Raw genomic sequence first — 18089 nt, 5'->3', positions numbered from 1 at the left:
AGACTATAGCCCGAACAAGATTGCCACTCAATGTCTCTTTTGCAAACCACAGCACTCAAAAGGAGAGAGATAACGGAGGGGAATGCCCTGCCACAGTGGTAGGGTGGGATGGGAGCAGGGGGGTGGGAGGGATACAGGGACTGGTGGTGGTGGAGAATGGGCACTGGTGGAGGGATGGGTATTCGATCATTGTATAACTGAAACCCAAGCACAAAAATTTGTAAGTCTACAACTGTACCTCATGGTGTTTCACTAATAAAAATTTAAGGAAAAAAAAAAAGAAGAAGAGCTGGGCAGTCAAGGAGTGGGCAGCATCATAGTGGAGGAAGGGACCAAAGCTGCCTGGTGAGGCTGAGGATGGGTCCTCAGAATCTGGGAGGGACCGAGAGGGTAAGATGAAGGTATAGTCATGTTTCCCTGAAAAATGGTTTGTCTTGTAGTCTAATTTGGATAACTGCATCTTCTTCAGCAGTGGATGAGTGTATAATTAAAGGAGCATACAATAGATAAATATTACATATACAGAAAACTGAAATATCCTTTAGTGTATGTTTTAGTATGTAATGATGAGAAGGCCAGATGGTGTCTGAATGTCCAGAGGACTGGTTAGGATCTGCATCCCTGAACCTACCTCCAGAGATCTGGGTGATGCCTGAGATTAGGGGGAAGATTAGGCCGCCCCACTCAGGACCACAGCTTCCTCTGTGCTTAGGTGTTGCTTCTGGGGGGTTCTAGGGAACAAGGCAATGCCAGAGATCAAACCAGTGTCCTTGGGAGGGGAGAGTTAACTATCAGACCCTAGAAGCTGATGATTTTATGGCTAGAATTGTTCCGGAATTTAACTGCCATTCATGAAATGTCCCTACAGTGGCATTGGCCACATAGTGGGTGACTTCCCTTCAGTATTTACACCATGGTGCTTTACAGGATTGTTTTTTTCCCCCCTCATTCCCAAGATCAGGAAAGATTGTCTAAGGGCTTCCTTCTCAAATACATACCCATCACGCAGAGTCAGCTCTTCTCAGCTCCCTCACCCTCACAGGCCAGACCCAAGAATACCAGCAGCTCCTCCTTTAATGCTCACTGTGCTCCAGAGGGGCCGGGCCTGAAGATCAATGGAAAGTGGACCTAGCTCCAAGGTCACCATCTGTTGGAGAATGAGCTGTGGCTAGCACCTCACCACAGCATGTGGTTAATATTCCTTAGGAAAGGACTTGGATAAACTGGAAGCGAAGGAGGAATAACTCTGTAGGGCGACTTCAGGAAAGAACAAGCAGTGTAAGAGAAGATATCCAGCCTGGTTCTTGAATGCAGTTGAGTTCACCCAGCTGACTGGAGAAGTGGAAGAGATGGCAGTCAAGGCCCTGGGAATGCTGGCTGCCCAGAAGGAGGAGGGCACATTGACTAGAGGGAGATGAAGCTAATGTTGTGAGACAAGGAGGTGGGCAAGGGGTAGGCAGGATGATTTGAAGCAGAGATGAGGTCCAAGAACCTTGGCCAAGAGAGCAGAAGAGGAGCTGGTTGCCAGGTGCTACAGAGAGATCGGGCAGTTGGAGTCAAACCAGGCCCTTTTACTGCAAAGACTGAAGTCACTGGGCAAGAGCACTTACCTGGGGCCGAGGACAAAGAAGTAAGAAGAGGCCTTAGGTGGAGATTCTCCGGTGACTGGAGGTAAAGGAAGAAAGGGGCGGATGGTTTGACAGAAATTCCCCAGGGAATCGAGAAGAGGACAGACTTTAGTGCTACAGACTGGATTTACCCCTGGCCCTAATCCAAAGTAGCTAAGGCTACAGACAGAAATATAAGCCACATATGGTAAGCCTGGTCTAGTGCCTGACATTGGTGGGACTTACGCTGTATACCAGGCCCACCCTGTGAGGCAGGGAAATCATTGTGCCCATTTCTCAAATGAAAGAAACATCCAACAAGGCTAGAGAGACACCCAAGACCACACAACTAGGAAACAACGGGACTGACTTTAGATCAAGCCCTCACGTGTGATGCCGACCAGAAGCCCCCTCAGTTGCCCTCTCACCTCTTGTGGTGGGCTTCTCGCACCCTCAAGTCTTGAGATTAGATCCCAGTTTATGGACTGGGGTTGAGAGATCTAGTGGCCTGGGCCCTCATGGGGTGATGAAGATCTGAAGCCCACCTGAGCCCAGCAGCCCACTCAGTGCTTCTGGGTCCCTGATAGCAGCCTCCAGTCTGACCTCTCACATGGGAACTGGACCATAGCGCCCATGAGCAGACTCAGCTCTGTGGCGGGAAGTTAAGAGCTGGGCCCTGAGGACGCCTTTCTCATGGGACCCTGCTGCAGGCAGCCTGGCTTCAGTGGCCCTTCCGAGAAGCTCTGGCTGATCATTTCTTTTCTCCAAGCCACCTGCTCTGCCTGGAACCAGGCCAGCCCTCCCCGTGAACTTTGGTTACCCATCCCAAAGTGCCCAACAGAAATGGAAATGGCGACATTATTGGAAGCAAGAGACAGAGGAATCAGAGCAAAGCAGAGCTCTCACTTCTCCTGGGTGCAGGCCAGTCGCTCAGGACAGGGTCCTGCTTGGCCAAGTCCTGGCTTTTGCCTGGCTCTGCCCATGTTACCTGGCTGTGTTGTGTAACCCCGAATGAGTCAGGATCCTCCAAAGACCTTTGGAGTCCCTATGTCCCACCTGTAAATTTGTGGCAATATTTTTCCAGCATGAGCATGCAAATATTTTCCTACAAGGGTACTTCCTGGATCTGTGGCTTCCTCTGAAGTCAGCCACACCTACCTGATTTCAGTGCCAACCTCCAGTTCTGATGTCTACAGACTCAGATGGGAAGAGTATGACCAATTTGAGGCTGTAACTCACGCGACTTTGCCACAGGATCCCTCAATGGGAGGCCAGATGGGACCTTGGGTCACCCTAGGCCCCGGACTTCTTTCTGGCATCATTCACTGCTGGGCCTCCTTGGGGCTCCAGGGTCCCTGGCCTCAGCTCTCCCAGAAATAAGTCCATCTCCCACCCTAGACACCAGAGTTGGCAAGGAAGAGTACGCTAGCTTAAGGTTTCTGTCCCAGAATGCTCAGCTAACAGAGCAATAGTGGAGGCCACTGCAGGGGAAGGAATGTCACAGCTGGAAGAAGCTCAGTAAGTTGAGAGAGCACTGGAGAGAGAGAGGGAGGGAGAGAGAGAGAGACAGAGAGACAGAGAGAGAGAGAGAGAGAGAGAGAGAGAGAGAATCTCATTCACATGTGTGATGTAAAGAAGCATCTCAAGAGAGGAAACAAAACCAATCCTTGAATTTGGGCAACAAAAGGAGACTGCCAGAGTGGTGGGGTGTGGGGAAGACATCGAGAGCAGAGCCCCTAAAATTGTGGTGGATAGATTTTGGCACTTTGATGGGGCTATAGCATGACAACTTATGATGAAGAGGTATGAAAAAACACCTCTAACACATTCACAATGATGTAAGCCAATATTACCTTAATTTCCAAAACAGTAACCAAAACCTGTCTGAAAATAAGGTCATCAGGACTCAAAATGACTTCATAGAAAATGTTCCTATCTAGCTTAACTTGTATCATGAGGGCTTGAGATTGATTCCTGGCACTTATGCCAGTCTCACCCCAGCAAGTAGTTTGGGAGCTCCTTGCCACAAAGTGTCCAATTCTGGCACACCATAGCCAAGTATGTGTGAATCCCGGTCTTTGCAACAAAGCAAAAAAGGAAGAGTAGAAAGGGAATTAAAATTAAATTATAATTTAGAATTGTGAGAAAGCAACCAAGGAGCTTGCTGAAAGGCAAGAGCCTTGGGTGTGCCAGCAGCACATGGGCCCCTGGGCATTGCTGGGTATGACCCTGGAGACTCTCCAAGCACTTCTGGGGTAGCCCTGGTGATCCTCACCACCACAAGCCTGAGCAGCATTGTACCCTCCAGCCCTAGCACTGAACCACCCCCCTGTTGGCGGAGTGTCACCAGGATTGGCGTCTGGATTTCTTGAGCACCACTGGGGAGAAAAGACAAAAAAAAAAAAAAAAGGAATAACAAAAAGTTTCAATTTTATTTTTAAATGGGAAGAGAGAAAGGAGCTCAGCTGGGTCATTTCCAAGCCAGTGACCTGCCTGGCAAGGACAGTCCCAGCATGGCCAGCATTTTGTACACTGTTCATCCCCTGGGAGGGGCTGGAACGACAGGGAAGATACCACTAGAGACTGGAAGACGTCCCAGCTCCAAGGGAAGCAGAGCCCACTGTGTGCATCAGCAAAGTACAGTCTGTATTCCAGAAGCTCCCAGGGCTTCCAGCCTCTTAATAACCTGCAGTCAAAGAGTGAGCACAGAGAGATTATCAGCTTAAAGATCTCAGGGGGTTTCTCAGTGTCCCAGGAGCTCTGCAACCAGGAGAGAGGCTGAGCTAAGGTAGGATCTGAGGTGGCCCGGTCTGCAAGTGCTGGAGGAACTCAGCTCTCCCGCGTCTCAGCCAAGCTCTCCTGCCAAATAGGGCTTGAGGCCTTCCAGAATGTTCCCCAGGAGGAAGCTGCTCTGAGTGTTCCCAGTCAGAGTGAACCTGACAACACACCGGAAGCTCGGGGCTGTGGTTCCATTGAGGCGGGGGTGGCTGAGGAGGACAGTCCCTCTCTCCTTGACGCTGGCTCACACCTTCCCCCCTTCCCGAGGACAGTGTCCTGGAGTTGGGTGCGGGGTGGGCGCTGCCCTCTCGGGGTATGGCAGCCTCCAGGAGAGGAAGTTGGTAGGCAGGAAGCGCAGCACCCAGAGAAGCATCTCACAGGGTCCACCCCCGGGCATTGGCAGTCTATCATGTGGCCTGTGCCCCTGCAGCGTGAGATGCTCAGAGCGGAGTGACACTGCTGCCTCCCTGGGGCTGAAGACACAGGCTAGAAACCACGCAGGCAACTTTATCCTTCATGTGCCGTGTCAGCACTGCGGAGCTAACTGGGGCCCACAGACCTGGGGGAGCAGCGTGGGATTATAGGACCCAGGAAGAGTGGGCCCCTCCAGGACAGCCCCAGGTCCACTCAGCCGTCTTGCTCACGAGGAAAAGAAAGTGGGCATAGGGTGCTTCAGGATAAGGGAACCCCACATGCACAGGGCTGACCAAAGAGAGGGCAGATGGAATGAGTTGCGCTTCAGAGAGCGGGCCTGAGCTGACAACAGGACTCAGCCTCATACACGCAGGGGCACTCAAGCAAGTGCTGCCCGGGCCCAGCCCAGATTCCCAGACCTCTGGCCTGGGCCTGGCTGGGGCTGTGCAGCCTCCTGCCTCCCCCCGGTTCCCTCCTGTACCTGCCTCCTTTAGGAAGCCTGGGTTTCACCCAGGCCACTCAGCTCTCAGGCCTGTTGTCTGCAGGCCAAAGTTTTGTTTTTGCTTTTCTTTGTTTTTATCAAACTCTGGTTCTGGGTTACTCTGCTGTCCTGGTGAATAAGCATTTTGACACAGAGCCAGGTTTAGACAGAAAGTAAGTGAGGATTAATCTCAAGGAACCTGCTCACACCCCAATGTTGAGAAAACTCAGAGTACCAGCAGTTGTGGCCAAAACCCACCTACTCAATTTTTTCTTATAAAGTATTTGATGGTTAAATGAACTCCTAGAGAATAATATGCGTAAAAGGGATTGGACCTCCCGAGGCTACTCTTGCTTTGCAGGAGTGATCAGCCTCTCACAGACAAGGTGCAGGTGGAGATCAGCAGCCTTGGGTGCTGGTTTCTCTCCTGGCACCACCAGCCGATCAGCTGCTCCCTGGAGCTGTCATAGGGTGTCTGGAGGTGTGAGGCTAGTCTGATGGGACTGAGCAGAGGAGGAGGAGGAGCAGAGGAGAAGCCTGAGTGAGGGGTGACACTGTTCCCTGGTCTGCAGGATGGAGAACCTGTTCATCAACCGCTTCATGCATATGTTCCAATCTTCCTGGAATGATTTTGCTGACTTTGAGAAGATCTTCGTCAAGATCAGCAATACTATTTCTGGTGAGTGACAGTGTTGGGGAAAAGGGCGATGATTTTCCTGCCAGAGTTTGCCTTGGGGTTGGAAAACTCTGCCCCACTTCCCTCAGCCCAACTGCCCAGTCCTCCTCACCCACATCAGGACCCCTTAGTCCCATGAATTTTGCTTTGCTGTGATCATGCTCAAGCCCACGTTTCCTCCTCCTGATATGGTCAAGGTTGAGTCCCCTCCACCTCATCTCATTATCAAAAGTCTCAAAGTGATCAGAATCTTTTGTGGCTACCCATCAATCATTTGTAATACTTCCACAAAGAGCAAAGGCAGAGCTCAACTAATATTTTTAAAATTTTTATTAGTGAAACACCATGAGGTACTTTTTAAGCATCTTCATCAAAGCAACATTGGGTTCTTTTGAAGTAGGATGTGTTTTCAAAAGCAATAGAATCACAGTTTCCTGGAAAGGCAGAGAAGGAGCGAAAGAGCAAGATAAGGAATGAAATCAATGTATGTGCACTCCAACCCCCGTCGCCTCCACACCTCCAACCTTCACTCCCGCTTACTCCTCCCTCATCCTGGGACCAAGATCAAGAGTTCTTTTCTTTTCTTTCCATTCTTTTTCTACAGGTATAGTATTAAGTAGTAGATCTGTAGGATTTTTTTTTTTCTGGTGCCAGGATTCATCTCAGGTCCTACACATGTGACCATATACTGTACCATGAGCCGTATCTTAAACGGAACTTTTTCATCTTGCCTAACTGAAACCTTATGCTCCCTGGTTAGAAATTTTCCATTTGCCACTCCCCAGCCCCTAGTAATTACCAATATGTTCTGATTGTATCTACTTCAGAAGCTTCACATTCTGTGGAATCAGGAAGAATGTGTCCTCCTGTTTCTCTATGCATAGCAGCTCCAGGCTTCTTGGGGCAGTGACACAGAGTAAAGGAAGAACTCAACTTATTTTTTAAGCACTTGCATCAAAGCATTTCCTTTTTGCTTAAATGGGAGTGACAGGGACCAGAGAGATAGTACACAGGTTAATACACATTAGCTTGGCAGGAAGCTAATCCTAATTCCATCTCTGGCACCAAACAGTTCCCCTGAAACTGTCAGGTGCAGGCCTAGAGGCCCCCAAGCACTGCCAGGATGCTTCTGGTGGTCCCATATAGTAAGCAAGGGCTCACATGGAAGACCCAGCTGGTTTTGCCAACAGTGACAGGGAATGCCCCCCAGACCCTGTTGGCACTGATTGACCCCCCCAAATAAAATAAACAATAGGGGCCACATCTAGTGAGTGGTGCTTTGAGAGTCCAGAGCCCACACACAGTGATTCTCTGACCTGGCAGGGTAGTACTACAGCCATGTGTGAGGTTGTGCCACGGATTTAACTCGGGCCTCATACATGCTAGGCAAGTGTCTCTACCCCTAAGTCATATCTTCGACCGCAAAGTTCTCTTTTGAAGGTGGGATAGAATCCCATCGAAAGTACATACCACATTTCCTTTATCCATTCCTCTGTCACTGGGCATTTAGGTTGTTTCCACATCCTATTATGTGTTGTGTTGCCATGAGCATAGGAGTGCTAATATCTCTTCTGGTTTTTGTTGTTAGTTCTTTCAGATGGATGCATGCCCACAAGTGGAACTGCTGAATCGTATTGGTTGTTATATTTAAATCTTTTAAGGAACTTCCATGTTGTTTTCCATAGCGACTGCATATTTTGCATTGCTACTAAGACATAAGGGTCTGCGTATGTTTCCCCACATCCTTGCCAACACTTGTCTTTTGTTTGGGTTTTCCTTTTTAATGACGGTCATTCTGACAGGTGTGAGACTGTATCTCACTGTGGTTTGGGTTTGCATTCACGTGTTGATTAGTGACATTGAGTATTTTTTCATATACCCACCGATCCATTTATTTATCTTCTTTGGAAAAACATCAGTTCAAGACCTTTGCTTAGTTTGTAATTGAGTCATTGAAATACTTTTGGTTTTTCCCTTCGTTCTATTTTATTATTTATTTATTTATTTATTGCTTTTTGGGTCACACCTGGCGATGCACAGGGGTTACTCCTGGCTCTGCGCTCAGGAATTACCCCCTGGTAGTGCTCAGGGGACTATATGGGATGCTGGGAATCGAACCCGGGTCGGCCGCATGCAAGGCAAACGCCCTACCCACTGTGCTATCACTCCAGCCCCCCCCCTTTGTTCTATTTTAGAGATCAATCCTTTAGCATATCTATAGATTGCAAATATTTTATCTAACTCATAAGTTGCCTTTTTTCTGCTATACATATGATTTTTTTCTAGTTTAATAAAATCCCCTTTGTTTCTTTGTTCTTGAGAAAGGGAATTTCTGAACCCAAACGGTCTGTCTAGGAAGGACAGGGCAGAACCACGGCCTGATCCAGTGATGGGCAGGGTGACAAGCCCTTGGACATGGCTGGTCAGCTTATGGTCAGCCCGCGAGAGGGAAGCCAGCTGAAATAGCCTTGGCCAGGGTTAGGAAGACCATGATCTGGGCTGCCTCTACTCCAGCTCAGCCTGAGCTGCAATTCTCTCGCTATAGAACGGGTCATGAATCACTGGCAGGAAGACCTCATGTTTGGCTACCAGTTCCTGAATGGCTGCAACCCTGTGCTGATCCAGCGCTGCACAGAGTTGCCCAAGAAGCTTCCTGTGACCACGGAAATGGTGGAGTGCAGTCTGGAGCGGCATCTCACCCTAGAACAGGAGGTTGAGGTAAGACCTGGTTGGCGAGGGATGGAAGCCAAGGCAAAAGCTAACCTCAGATGGCAACATCACTCTGTTGGGAAGAAAACACGTTTTGCTAGTCAGTGTTCAGTGGTTCCCAGGCCACTATTTCCAGGCTTATCTGGATTTCCATCTGAAATTAACTGCCCTCAGTAAAGTCTACTCTAGCCTTATGAAAATATTGTTTCCAACAGAGGAGGTGGAATTAAGGGTGGCATTTCTCCATGATGTTTAGGAGCAAAATATAAACATTTTCAAGGTCAGTATCAGCATAACAAAGGGTCTGATTAGAAAGGGATCAATTACAAGGGATACATTACCTTGCAAAGGTAAGAACTCCGGAGGAACAAGTAAACCTTGTATCAGAACAAAATAAAGGTGAAGGGGGGCTGGGGGCATGGCAGGGAAATGGACTGAATGTTTGACTTTTTAATTAGAAATGTTGGGGCCAGAGACATAGTACAGCAAGTAGGATGTTCGCCTTGCCATGGCCTACCCTGGTTCTATCCTCAGCACCCCATATGATCCCCTGAGTGAAGAGCCATAAGTAAACCCTGAACATAAATGAATATGAAAAATAGATAAATAATGTTGGTAACATCTGCTTCCACCTACTCTCCTCTCTCCAGTTCTTCTACCCTTCCATTGCAAGGTCAGTTCTCAGAATGCCAAGACTAACCTAATCTTGAGCCACCAGGGGTTCAAACCACCTCCTCTGTGGATCCACTTGGTGCCAGGCACTTCCATGCTGGAGACAAAGAAAAACTCATCAGCGGCCCCATCCCACTAGAGCCAGCCCTGCCACCTGCCCTGGGGTGGGGGTCTGGTGTTTTCTACTCTTTCCATCTTGCTTGCCCACCTTGCCTGGCAGCCTCACCTGCAGAGGGCTGGTCAGTTCCCATTTCCGGGTATTCCTCCCAGCCCTCACACCAAGTATTCCTGACTTAGGAGGCCACTTGTACACGGAAGTGTTTCTCTGTAGATTTAATCCCTGGATACTTCATCGTTCACTCAGTGACTACGGGGTTTTAACTTCAAACCGAATCAAACCAGAACTTTAAAAGCCAGCTGGGCTCATGAAGCTTCTCTAAATTGGTCACAGAGCACCCTCTGTGGGTAGAGTTGTGAAAATGCATCTCCCTTGAACTCGAATTTCTTTTTAATTTTTATCGCTTAGGTAACAAAGCTCTGATAGTGTTTATGGTGTTAAAGGACAAATTTACTGAGCTCTTTTTCATCTTTCTCGGACACAGGGACTACCCAATCTCCTTCTAGCCTAGATTTTAATCCATGTCTCCATTACTTGTTTTATAATGAGCTGCTTTCTACTCCGCTACAAGAAAAGATGAAATCATGTACATGGCAATTCCCTTGCCCCTTTTTAAGGAAAAGCCCCTCTCCAAGCTCCCACATCCTGTGAAAACTCTTACATAACTCAGTCTTTAAGTGATGACCAAAGAACAGAGCAATAGCACAGCGGGTAGGGCGTTTGCCTTGCACCCGGCCAACCAGGTTGGCCCAGGTTCAATTCCTCCGCCCCTCTTGGAGAGCCCGGCAAACTACCGAGAGTATCACGCCTGCGCGGCAAAGCCTGGCATGGTGCCCGTGACGTATTCGATATGCCAAACACAGTAACAACAAGTCTCACAATGGAGACGTTACTGGGCCCGCTCGAGCAAATCGATGAACAACAGGAGGACAGTGCTACAGTGCTACCGTGCTGCTGAGATACCAGGGACCTCTCCAGTCACCTCACTCTCACTGGCTCTGTCTTAGCTGGAACTGATCAGAACATACATTTTCTCCTGTCTCCTGCAGCAAGGGAACATTTTCATCGTGGATTTCAAGCTGCTGGACGGTATTGATGCTAATAAAACAGATCCCTGCACAATGCAGTTCCTGGCTGCACCGATCTGCCTTCTGTATAAGAATCTGGCCAACAAGATTGTCCCCATTGCCATCCAGGTAGGCTTCCTGGCCCTTGCTCATTTCCTGGATACTGAAGACATGCAGCTCTGCCTCAAATCAGCCAGGAGGGTGCAGAAAGCTGAAGAGCTTCCAGTGAGACAGGAAAAAACAAAACACTAGAGTTGTCTGCTCACCCTGGGGAGGACTCTCAGCAAGGGGCAAAAAGAGCATTTAGTATCCCTGCTTCCTATGAATTCTTTCATACCACATCCACCACTTCCCTGACTAACTCTATAAGTCAGTACTGTCACCACATTACAAATGGTGACATGGATACTCGGAAAGGTTCCAGAAGTCGTTCAGGTTGAATGTGAAGTAGCTGACACAGGAAGTAGACATCCTGGGATGGCCTCTCTGCCCTACTCCATTATCTTCTCCATGACTTAAAGTCACTATTTAAGAAATGTGGGTGAAAATTCTAGAATTTTCTGAGAAGACAGGTTCTCCCACAGCTAAGGCTGGCATGAAAGATAGCAATGTCTCTTTTTTCTTCCTTGCATCAGCTGAACCAAGAGCCAGGAGAAGAGAACCCGATTTTTCTCCCATCGGATGCAAAATATGACTGGCTTCTGGCCAAAATCTGGGTGCGTTCCAGTGACTTCCACGTCCATCAGACCATCACCCACCTCCTGCGCACACATCTGGTATCCGAAGTTTTTGGCATTGCCATGTACCGCCAGCTGCCTGCCGTGCACCCCATCTTCAAGGTAGAGCAAGCCACATTGGAGTGGGGGAGAGCATCTGTATTGGGGGGAAGAAGCTTCTATCCCCCACCTCTGGGGACACGCAGCAGTATCCCTTCCTGGATGGCAGAGCTTGAGACAGCAAATGAGCTCAGTGTGATCCTTGTCTTGGCTCCGGTGACAATCCTCAGTGTCCTTGCCTATCTCTTCCCCTAGCTGCACTGACTGCTGGCATCACTGAGGGTTCAATGCCTGGTCCCTCATCTCCTCCTTTGCCATCCAGGTAGGCTTCCTTGACTCCAACAGGCAGCATAGGTTGGAGGAGCACAGTCAGGATCAAAGTCGTAAATTCAGAAGCATCAAAATGCCTCGTGCATCCTTCAGCTCCATCCCCACCCTATTGCCACTTTGATCATTATCAATGCTGCTGATCCAGCATAGAGATCTCTTGGGGATCCCTCAGGTCACATCCCAAAGGCCACCGGTCCCTACCCTAAAGGCAAGGTCAGCATGCCAACCGTGGCCCCCTGAGTTCTGGCAGCATGGTGCCCGCCACAGCACCCCAGCAGGGATGGGGATGAGAGGCCTGGGAGACACCTGGGTTGGCCAGGCCTTCTCTGAGGCAGTCCTCTCCTCCCTCCCAAGCTTCTGGTTGCACACGTGCGCTTCACCATCGCCATCAACACCAAGGCCCGCGAGCAGCTCATCTGCGAGTATGGCCTCTTCGACAAGGTGAGTGGGGCTAGCGGGGAAGCCCAGGCCTTGGAACCTCAGCAGCCTCTTCCACCAACTGGTCAGGATTTCCTGTTAGAGACCCGGCTCTGAGGCCTGAAGGCTGGAACTTTTCCTTCCTGCCCAATCCCTCCCACCAGCCTCTCCTCATAGCTGCTCACCATCACTTCCTCCTCCTCGCCTGTCCTCTCTCACCTTTCATGAACTAGGGTCCAGTGTCCATCCACCCACTCTTCCCTCAGAGCCTCTCACCCTCTACCATCCTCCCCAACAACAGAGGCCTAGAATCCCACACCCCACATTCAGCCAGCATGTCACCCCCATTGTAAACAGATCCTCCTCATGGCAGCCCACCCATGCCCTTGCTCCTGTCCTTCCTCCTGTGAGAGCTGCTAGGCTGCCATAGTTGGCCACTTTTTTTGGATTGCAAACAAAGTCATGTCAACCCAGCTGAAACCGAAAAGGAAATGCGTTATCTCATCATCTACTTGACCAAACAGGGACGGGAGTCTCAGACCAAAATAGATCCAGAGATTCAAATGGTTTGAGTATTAATGACTATGGTATTAGGTCAGGGTATGACCCTGGTATGACCATGGTACTAGGTATCGGTATCAAGCCAGGGTATCACGCTCCTAGACTGGCACTGTAGACAGGCTTTGCCAGGTTGACAGGGGAAACAAGACCTTGTCACAGCAAGATCCAGACCCTTGTCTTTCACAGGGACCATCATTTTCCAACTCTCCAATTAGAAAGTAGAAGGAAAAACTGAGATAGGTCTGGCCTGGGTGAAACGACCACCCTGGACCCACCCGTCTGGCACCCCAGCTCCCACGTCCTCCTCTTCAGATTCTGCGCCCTTGTCCAGGGGTGTAGCTCAGCAGTGGGCCAGGCTGGGCTGCTCCTCAGGCAACTCTCAAGCCTCCCCAGGTCCCCAACAGAGTGCTGTTGGCCACTGGTCCCTGCCTCCGGCCCTTCCTTCATCATTGTCCTGAGCTCCCTAGAACCTAGAACCAGGGGGTCCTTGGCAGTCTGAGCGAACCCTCCCTCTAATCCCACCTCACAGAACATTGTTTGCACCCCTTCACTTTCTCCTGGGCTGGAAACTTCAGCTCACAGGCCCTGTGACCTCCCCTATCTCCAGGCCAATGCCACAGGGGGTGGAGGACACGTGCAGATGGTACAGAGGGCCATGGAGGACCTGACCTACACCTCACTGTGCTTCCCTGAGGCCATCAAGGCCCGGGGCATGGACAACACAGAGGACATTCCCTACTACTTCTACCGGGATGACGGGCTCCTGGTGTGGGAGGCCATCAGGAAGTGAGTACACACAGGGGCTGCTAGGGCTGCTCTGGGGTGGGCGTGGAGCCCTTGAGGGACATCAGGGGCCTCAGCAGTCGGTGAGCTGGGCTAAACCTGGTCCAGTGCCTCCTGAGGGCAGTGATGGAAGACTGGGATGTTGGGGGTTGCGAGGGGCTATACCATGTAGGGACAGGGGTGCAGACTGAGCCTGGATATTAAGGACTGACAGAGTCACTGATGGGGCACTCACAAAGTCCTGTTCTGCACCGCTGACTGCATCACCCTGAGCCAGGTTCACGGCCGAGGTGATAAACATTTACTACGAGAGTGACCAGGTGGTGGTGGAGGACCAGGAGCTGCAGGATTTCCTGAAGGACGTTTACGTGTACGGCATGCGAGGCAGGAAGGCCTCAGGTAGGGACTGCCCCATCTCCTCCTGCTCTGCTCTGCACCTCTGAATTCCCTTGACTTCTCATGACTTCCGTTTGTCTCGTGGCATCTGCCTCCGCATGCAGAGATGGGGCCAGAGACCCACCAGAGTCCCTCATGGGACTTCCTACAGCCCATAATTCAAAATGTCAGTCCACTGGCCGAGCTGCTGGTCCTTGTGTGTCTTGCTCATATCTGAAGCCTCTAGTACTTGTATGGTGGAGCCCCAGGACAGGGGGTCTGCCTGTTTGGGGTCCTGTCCGAGTGCTGGGTCTCAGTAAGCCCATGACTCTGCCTCAGGCTTCCCCAAGTCCATCAAGACCAAGGAGAAACTATCCGAGTACCTGACTGTGGTCATCTTCACGGCCTCAGCCCAGCATGCTGCAGTGAACTTCGGTCAGGTGAGCAAGGGCAGGTGAACCCTTCAGGGGGGTGGGCAGGAGCCAGAGTTCACCCTGACCCCTGCAGAGGAGTAGAGGTGAGTTGTCCCCCTTCCTGGTTTTCCTGGAGGGGTTGGGGTTCCCAGCTTGGATACTTTGCACCAAGCAGGGGAGAAGGGGAACCCTGGCCAGTCTGGCCTTTCCTGGCCTGATGGGTGGCAGCACAGCTGATCACTGATGGAACACTCACCCACTGCATCGGTGACTGTCCCACAGTATGACTGGTGCTCCTGGATCCCCAATGCCCCACCAACCATGAGGGCCCCACCACCGACAGCGAAGGGTGTGGTGACCATCGAGCAGATCGTGGACACTCTGCCAGACCGTGGCCGCTCCTGTTGGCATCTGGGTGCAGTATGGGCACTGAGCCAGTTCCAGGAAAATGAGGTGAGTGGGTGGCCTTCCTACCCTTCCTGAAGGGAAGATCATCCCAGATTAGGCCCATTCCCCAAGCTCAGGGTTTTGGGACTCAGGGCTCAGGCTGCCAGCTGGACAAGGCTGGAGGGCCCCACAAGGTCCATAGGCCAGAGCTTGGATGGAGCTCAGGGTGGATGGCACAGAAAAGTGCAGGAGACTCTGCAGCTGGTAACATTCGCAGCAAGGGCTCATCCCTCGGCCCAGCTATTGACCAACCTCTTCCAGGTGGGTTTCTCCCTGCATCCTCTATTAAAACTCAGGTAACTCTTTCCTGAGTGTTCTTCCAGCCATTCCCAACACCTACAATGAGCGTGTCAGAGACACACCACTGTGAACACTGCTGCATGGAATCACTCGGTCAGCCCAACCAGGCCTTCTAGTGCACATTTAAGCTGCTCCAGGAACTTTGCAAATGTGTGTTCCTCACTCGCATCTCTGTGGATGTGTTTCTGTACATTATTCATTGTGGATTCAATAGCGTATGTTCTCAGTAGAGAAATTTCCTTTAAGTTGTTCACAATAATTTACAACATTCAATCCCATTACCATTACACCTTCCCATCAACATTATTTCCAATTTTCCCAACCACTACAGAGGCCCTAATTTATTTTGTATTGCCTGTAGCACTGTAGCACTGTCCTCGAGTACTTTCTGAATATAATCAGCTAGTGCCAGAGGGTGGAGATGGGGAGATGATCCCCGACTCATTTCTACACCTCCCAAAGGGCAGTCTGGGGAAAAGGGGAACTGGGGACACATGGAAACATCTGTTTATTTCCATGACCCCATCAAGGCTTAACCTGTCCACCCATGTCTGGGCCCTCAGCTGTTTCTAGGCATGTACCCAGAGGAGCATTTCATCGAGAAGCCTGTGAAGGAGGCCATGGCCCGATTCCGCAAGGATCTTGACACCATAGTCAGTGTGATTGCCGAGCGCAACAAGAACAAGAAGCTACCCTATTATTACTTGTCTCCAGACCGGATTCCCAACAGTGTGGCCATCTGAGTAAGTCTTGTATGACTGACTGCTCAAGGCTGACTCAGCATACAGACTGCCACCTGCGCTGGTGGGCATGTTCATGGCCAGGCCGCCTGGCAGCGTACTGCTCCGATGTCCCCCGAGATCCTTGGCACACTGTCCCAGGTCTCAGGCTAACCAAAGCTGGGCTATGTTACAGCTAAACTTTGGTGTGTTTTCTTGTTTATCTCCAGTGGTGAATGAACTTGGATCAACATGTGTGAACAGTGCTTGGGCCCTTGGCTCTCTGGTGAGGACTGTGTACTTCCTGCCCTCCGCCCAGCTCAGCTTTTCCATAACTGGGGGCAACAGCAAACCAGGATAACTGATGGAGGCCTATTCTTGTTGGGGATACAGAACAACTATTTTCTACTCTATTTATGCTTAGTTCAATTTTTTGCATATAGATGCCCTATAAATTCTTATTGAATAAAAAAGATTGTCATAAAAATAAAGCTTATTTTAAACATATCTCTCATCTCAAACTTTACAATAACCTTAATTAGCTTATAGCCCATCCCCCCAAGCCAAAAAAAAATTAGTTATTACATCTATCCAGGGATGGAGCGATAGCACAGCGGTAAGGCCTTGCGTGCAGCCAGTCCGGCCAAGCCGGGTTCAATTCCTGGCTCCTCTCGGAGAGCTCGGCAAACTACTGAGAGTATCACTTCTGTGCAGCCAAGCCTGGCAAGCTACCCGTGATGTATTCAATATGCCAAATGCAGTAACAAGAAGTCTCAAAAAAATTGGAGACGTTACTGGGCCTGCTCGAGCAAAATCGATGAACAACGGGAGGACAGTGACAGTGGACAGTGACATCTATCCAACAGCTCCTTATCCCCGGGTGGCATGGCACTGCTTCCCCCTCCTCTTCCCAGAAAGATCCTTCCCTTTCTTTTTATTTAATATAACATGCAATTTTTGTTCATTTTTATTGTGGCACTAAGATTTACAATATTGTTAGTCATACTTCTCATGCAAACATCATTTCAACCTCAGATCCATCACCAGTGTTCCTCCTTCCCTCCACCAGTGTCCCAGGACTCCACCCAAGGCCTCAGTTCTATAGATCTTCAGTAAATTTCCACTTCTGATGACTGACAATTTGCTGTTCCCTTATTGTTTGTTTCCCTTAATTTTTTATCCTAAATATGGGAAAGATATTATTTTGTGTTTGCTGTTGGGGAGGTGGTGACACCTACACACACATAGATGAATAGAGCGAATCTGAAATTCCACCCAATTGCAAATCAATGATTAAGCTGATAAAGAGAAATTTCTTTTTAAGAGGTATATAATTTTTTTTAAATAATTTTGTGCTTACACATTTAAAAACTTATATAAAGTAGGTAAATCCTACAAGTGTAAAATCTAGTGAGAGTTAAGAAAATTAGGAAATTTTGTTTTCTTTTTGGGTCACACCCAGCGATACACAGGGGTTACTCCTGGCTCATGCACTCAGGAATTAGTCCTAGTGGTGCTTGGGGGACCATATGGGATGCTGAGAATCAAACCCGGATCAGCCACATGCAAGGCAAATGCCCTATCTTCTGTGTTATTACTCCAGCCCCAAATTAAGAAAATTTTAAGGGGAAAATCTGAATAGTATTGTAAGTACTTTAACCAAAGAAAAGGTATCTTGGTTTTATATTAGAAAATAAAAATATTGCATAAGTGTCCGCATTAATAAGTAAAAGATAAAATAAATTCTCTGTAGAGAGGTTGGAGTGACAGTGCAGTGGGCAGGGTTCTTGTCTTGCATGTAGTCAACCTGGGCTCAATCCCTGGCATTTCTTATGGTTCCCCAAGTTCATCAAGAGCAATTCCTAAATGCAGAGCCACAAGTAAGCCCTGAGCATCTTCAGGTATGGCACAAAAACAAAACAAAAATATCTATGGATTTGAAAAAAAATCAGTAGCCACAATCTGGAAGCAACCCAAATGCCCAACTACAGATCAAGCAGTTGATACACACACACACACACACACACACACACACACACACACACAAACACACACACACAGAGGAATACTAAGCTCCAAGAACTCTAAGAAAGAACAAAATCATGCAAGTTGCAGTAATATGGATGGAACTAAAGAATACCATGCTAAGTGAAGTTGGTCAGAAGGAAAAGGACAGATACAGAATGATCTCTATCATATGTGGGGCTTAAAGACACACAGCGAGATACAAAGAGCCAAAGGCAATAGAAGGGAGAAGTGATCCACATAACTGAGTTGGAGTGGGAGGTGGAGGAATGAAAATGTATAAAAGCCCTTAGCAAGTTAGGGCAAACATACCTTTCTTACGCCATGGTGAGTGCCATACTCAATGCCACATGCTGTGAGGTGTCCAGTCCTTTAAAGAAGTTCCTGTAACAGTTCTTGCAAAACTAGTTTCAACACTATG

General features: G+C 49.2%; 1 protein-coding gene across 1 annotated transcript in view; it reads left to right on the top strand.

Annotated features, from left to right (window-relative positions):
- Positions 1-16108, top strand: part of ALOX5 (arachidonate 5-lipoxygenase) — a 45602-nt gene extending 29494 nt beyond the window's left edge. The window contains exons 5-15 of the mRNA XM_056130489.1: positions 5853-5959; positions 8502-8674; positions 10505-10651; positions 11158-11361; positions 11983-12069; positions 13214-13392; positions 13667-13788; positions 14104-14204; positions 14460-14630; positions 15488-15667; positions 15874-16108. Coding sequence (XP_055986464.1) covers positions 5853-5959; positions 8502-8674; positions 10505-10651; positions 11158-11361; positions 11983-12069; positions 13214-13392; positions 13667-13788; positions 14104-14204; positions 14460-14630; positions 15488-15667 — 1471 coding nt within the window. The 3' untranslated portion in view covers positions 15874-16108. The remainder of the gene's footprint in view (positions 1-5852; positions 5960-8501; positions 8675-10504; positions 10652-11157; positions 11362-11982; positions 12070-13213; positions 13393-13666; positions 13789-14103; positions 14205-14459; positions 14631-15487; positions 15668-15873) is intronic.
- Positions 16109-18089: the final 1981 nt, after the last annotated feature.

The sequence above is a fragment of the Sorex fumeus genome, unplaced genomic scaffold (genome assembly GCF_029834395.1).
Source record: "Sorex fumeus unplaced genomic scaffold, SorFum_2.1 ptg000078l, whole genome shotgun sequence".
Classification (NCBI taxonomy): domain Eukaryota; kingdom Metazoa; phylum Chordata; class Mammalia; order Eulipotyphla; family Soricidae; genus Sorex; species Sorex fumeus.
Note: the sequence above shows the minus strand (reverse complement) of the source record. Positions and strands in the feature narration are given on the sequence as shown.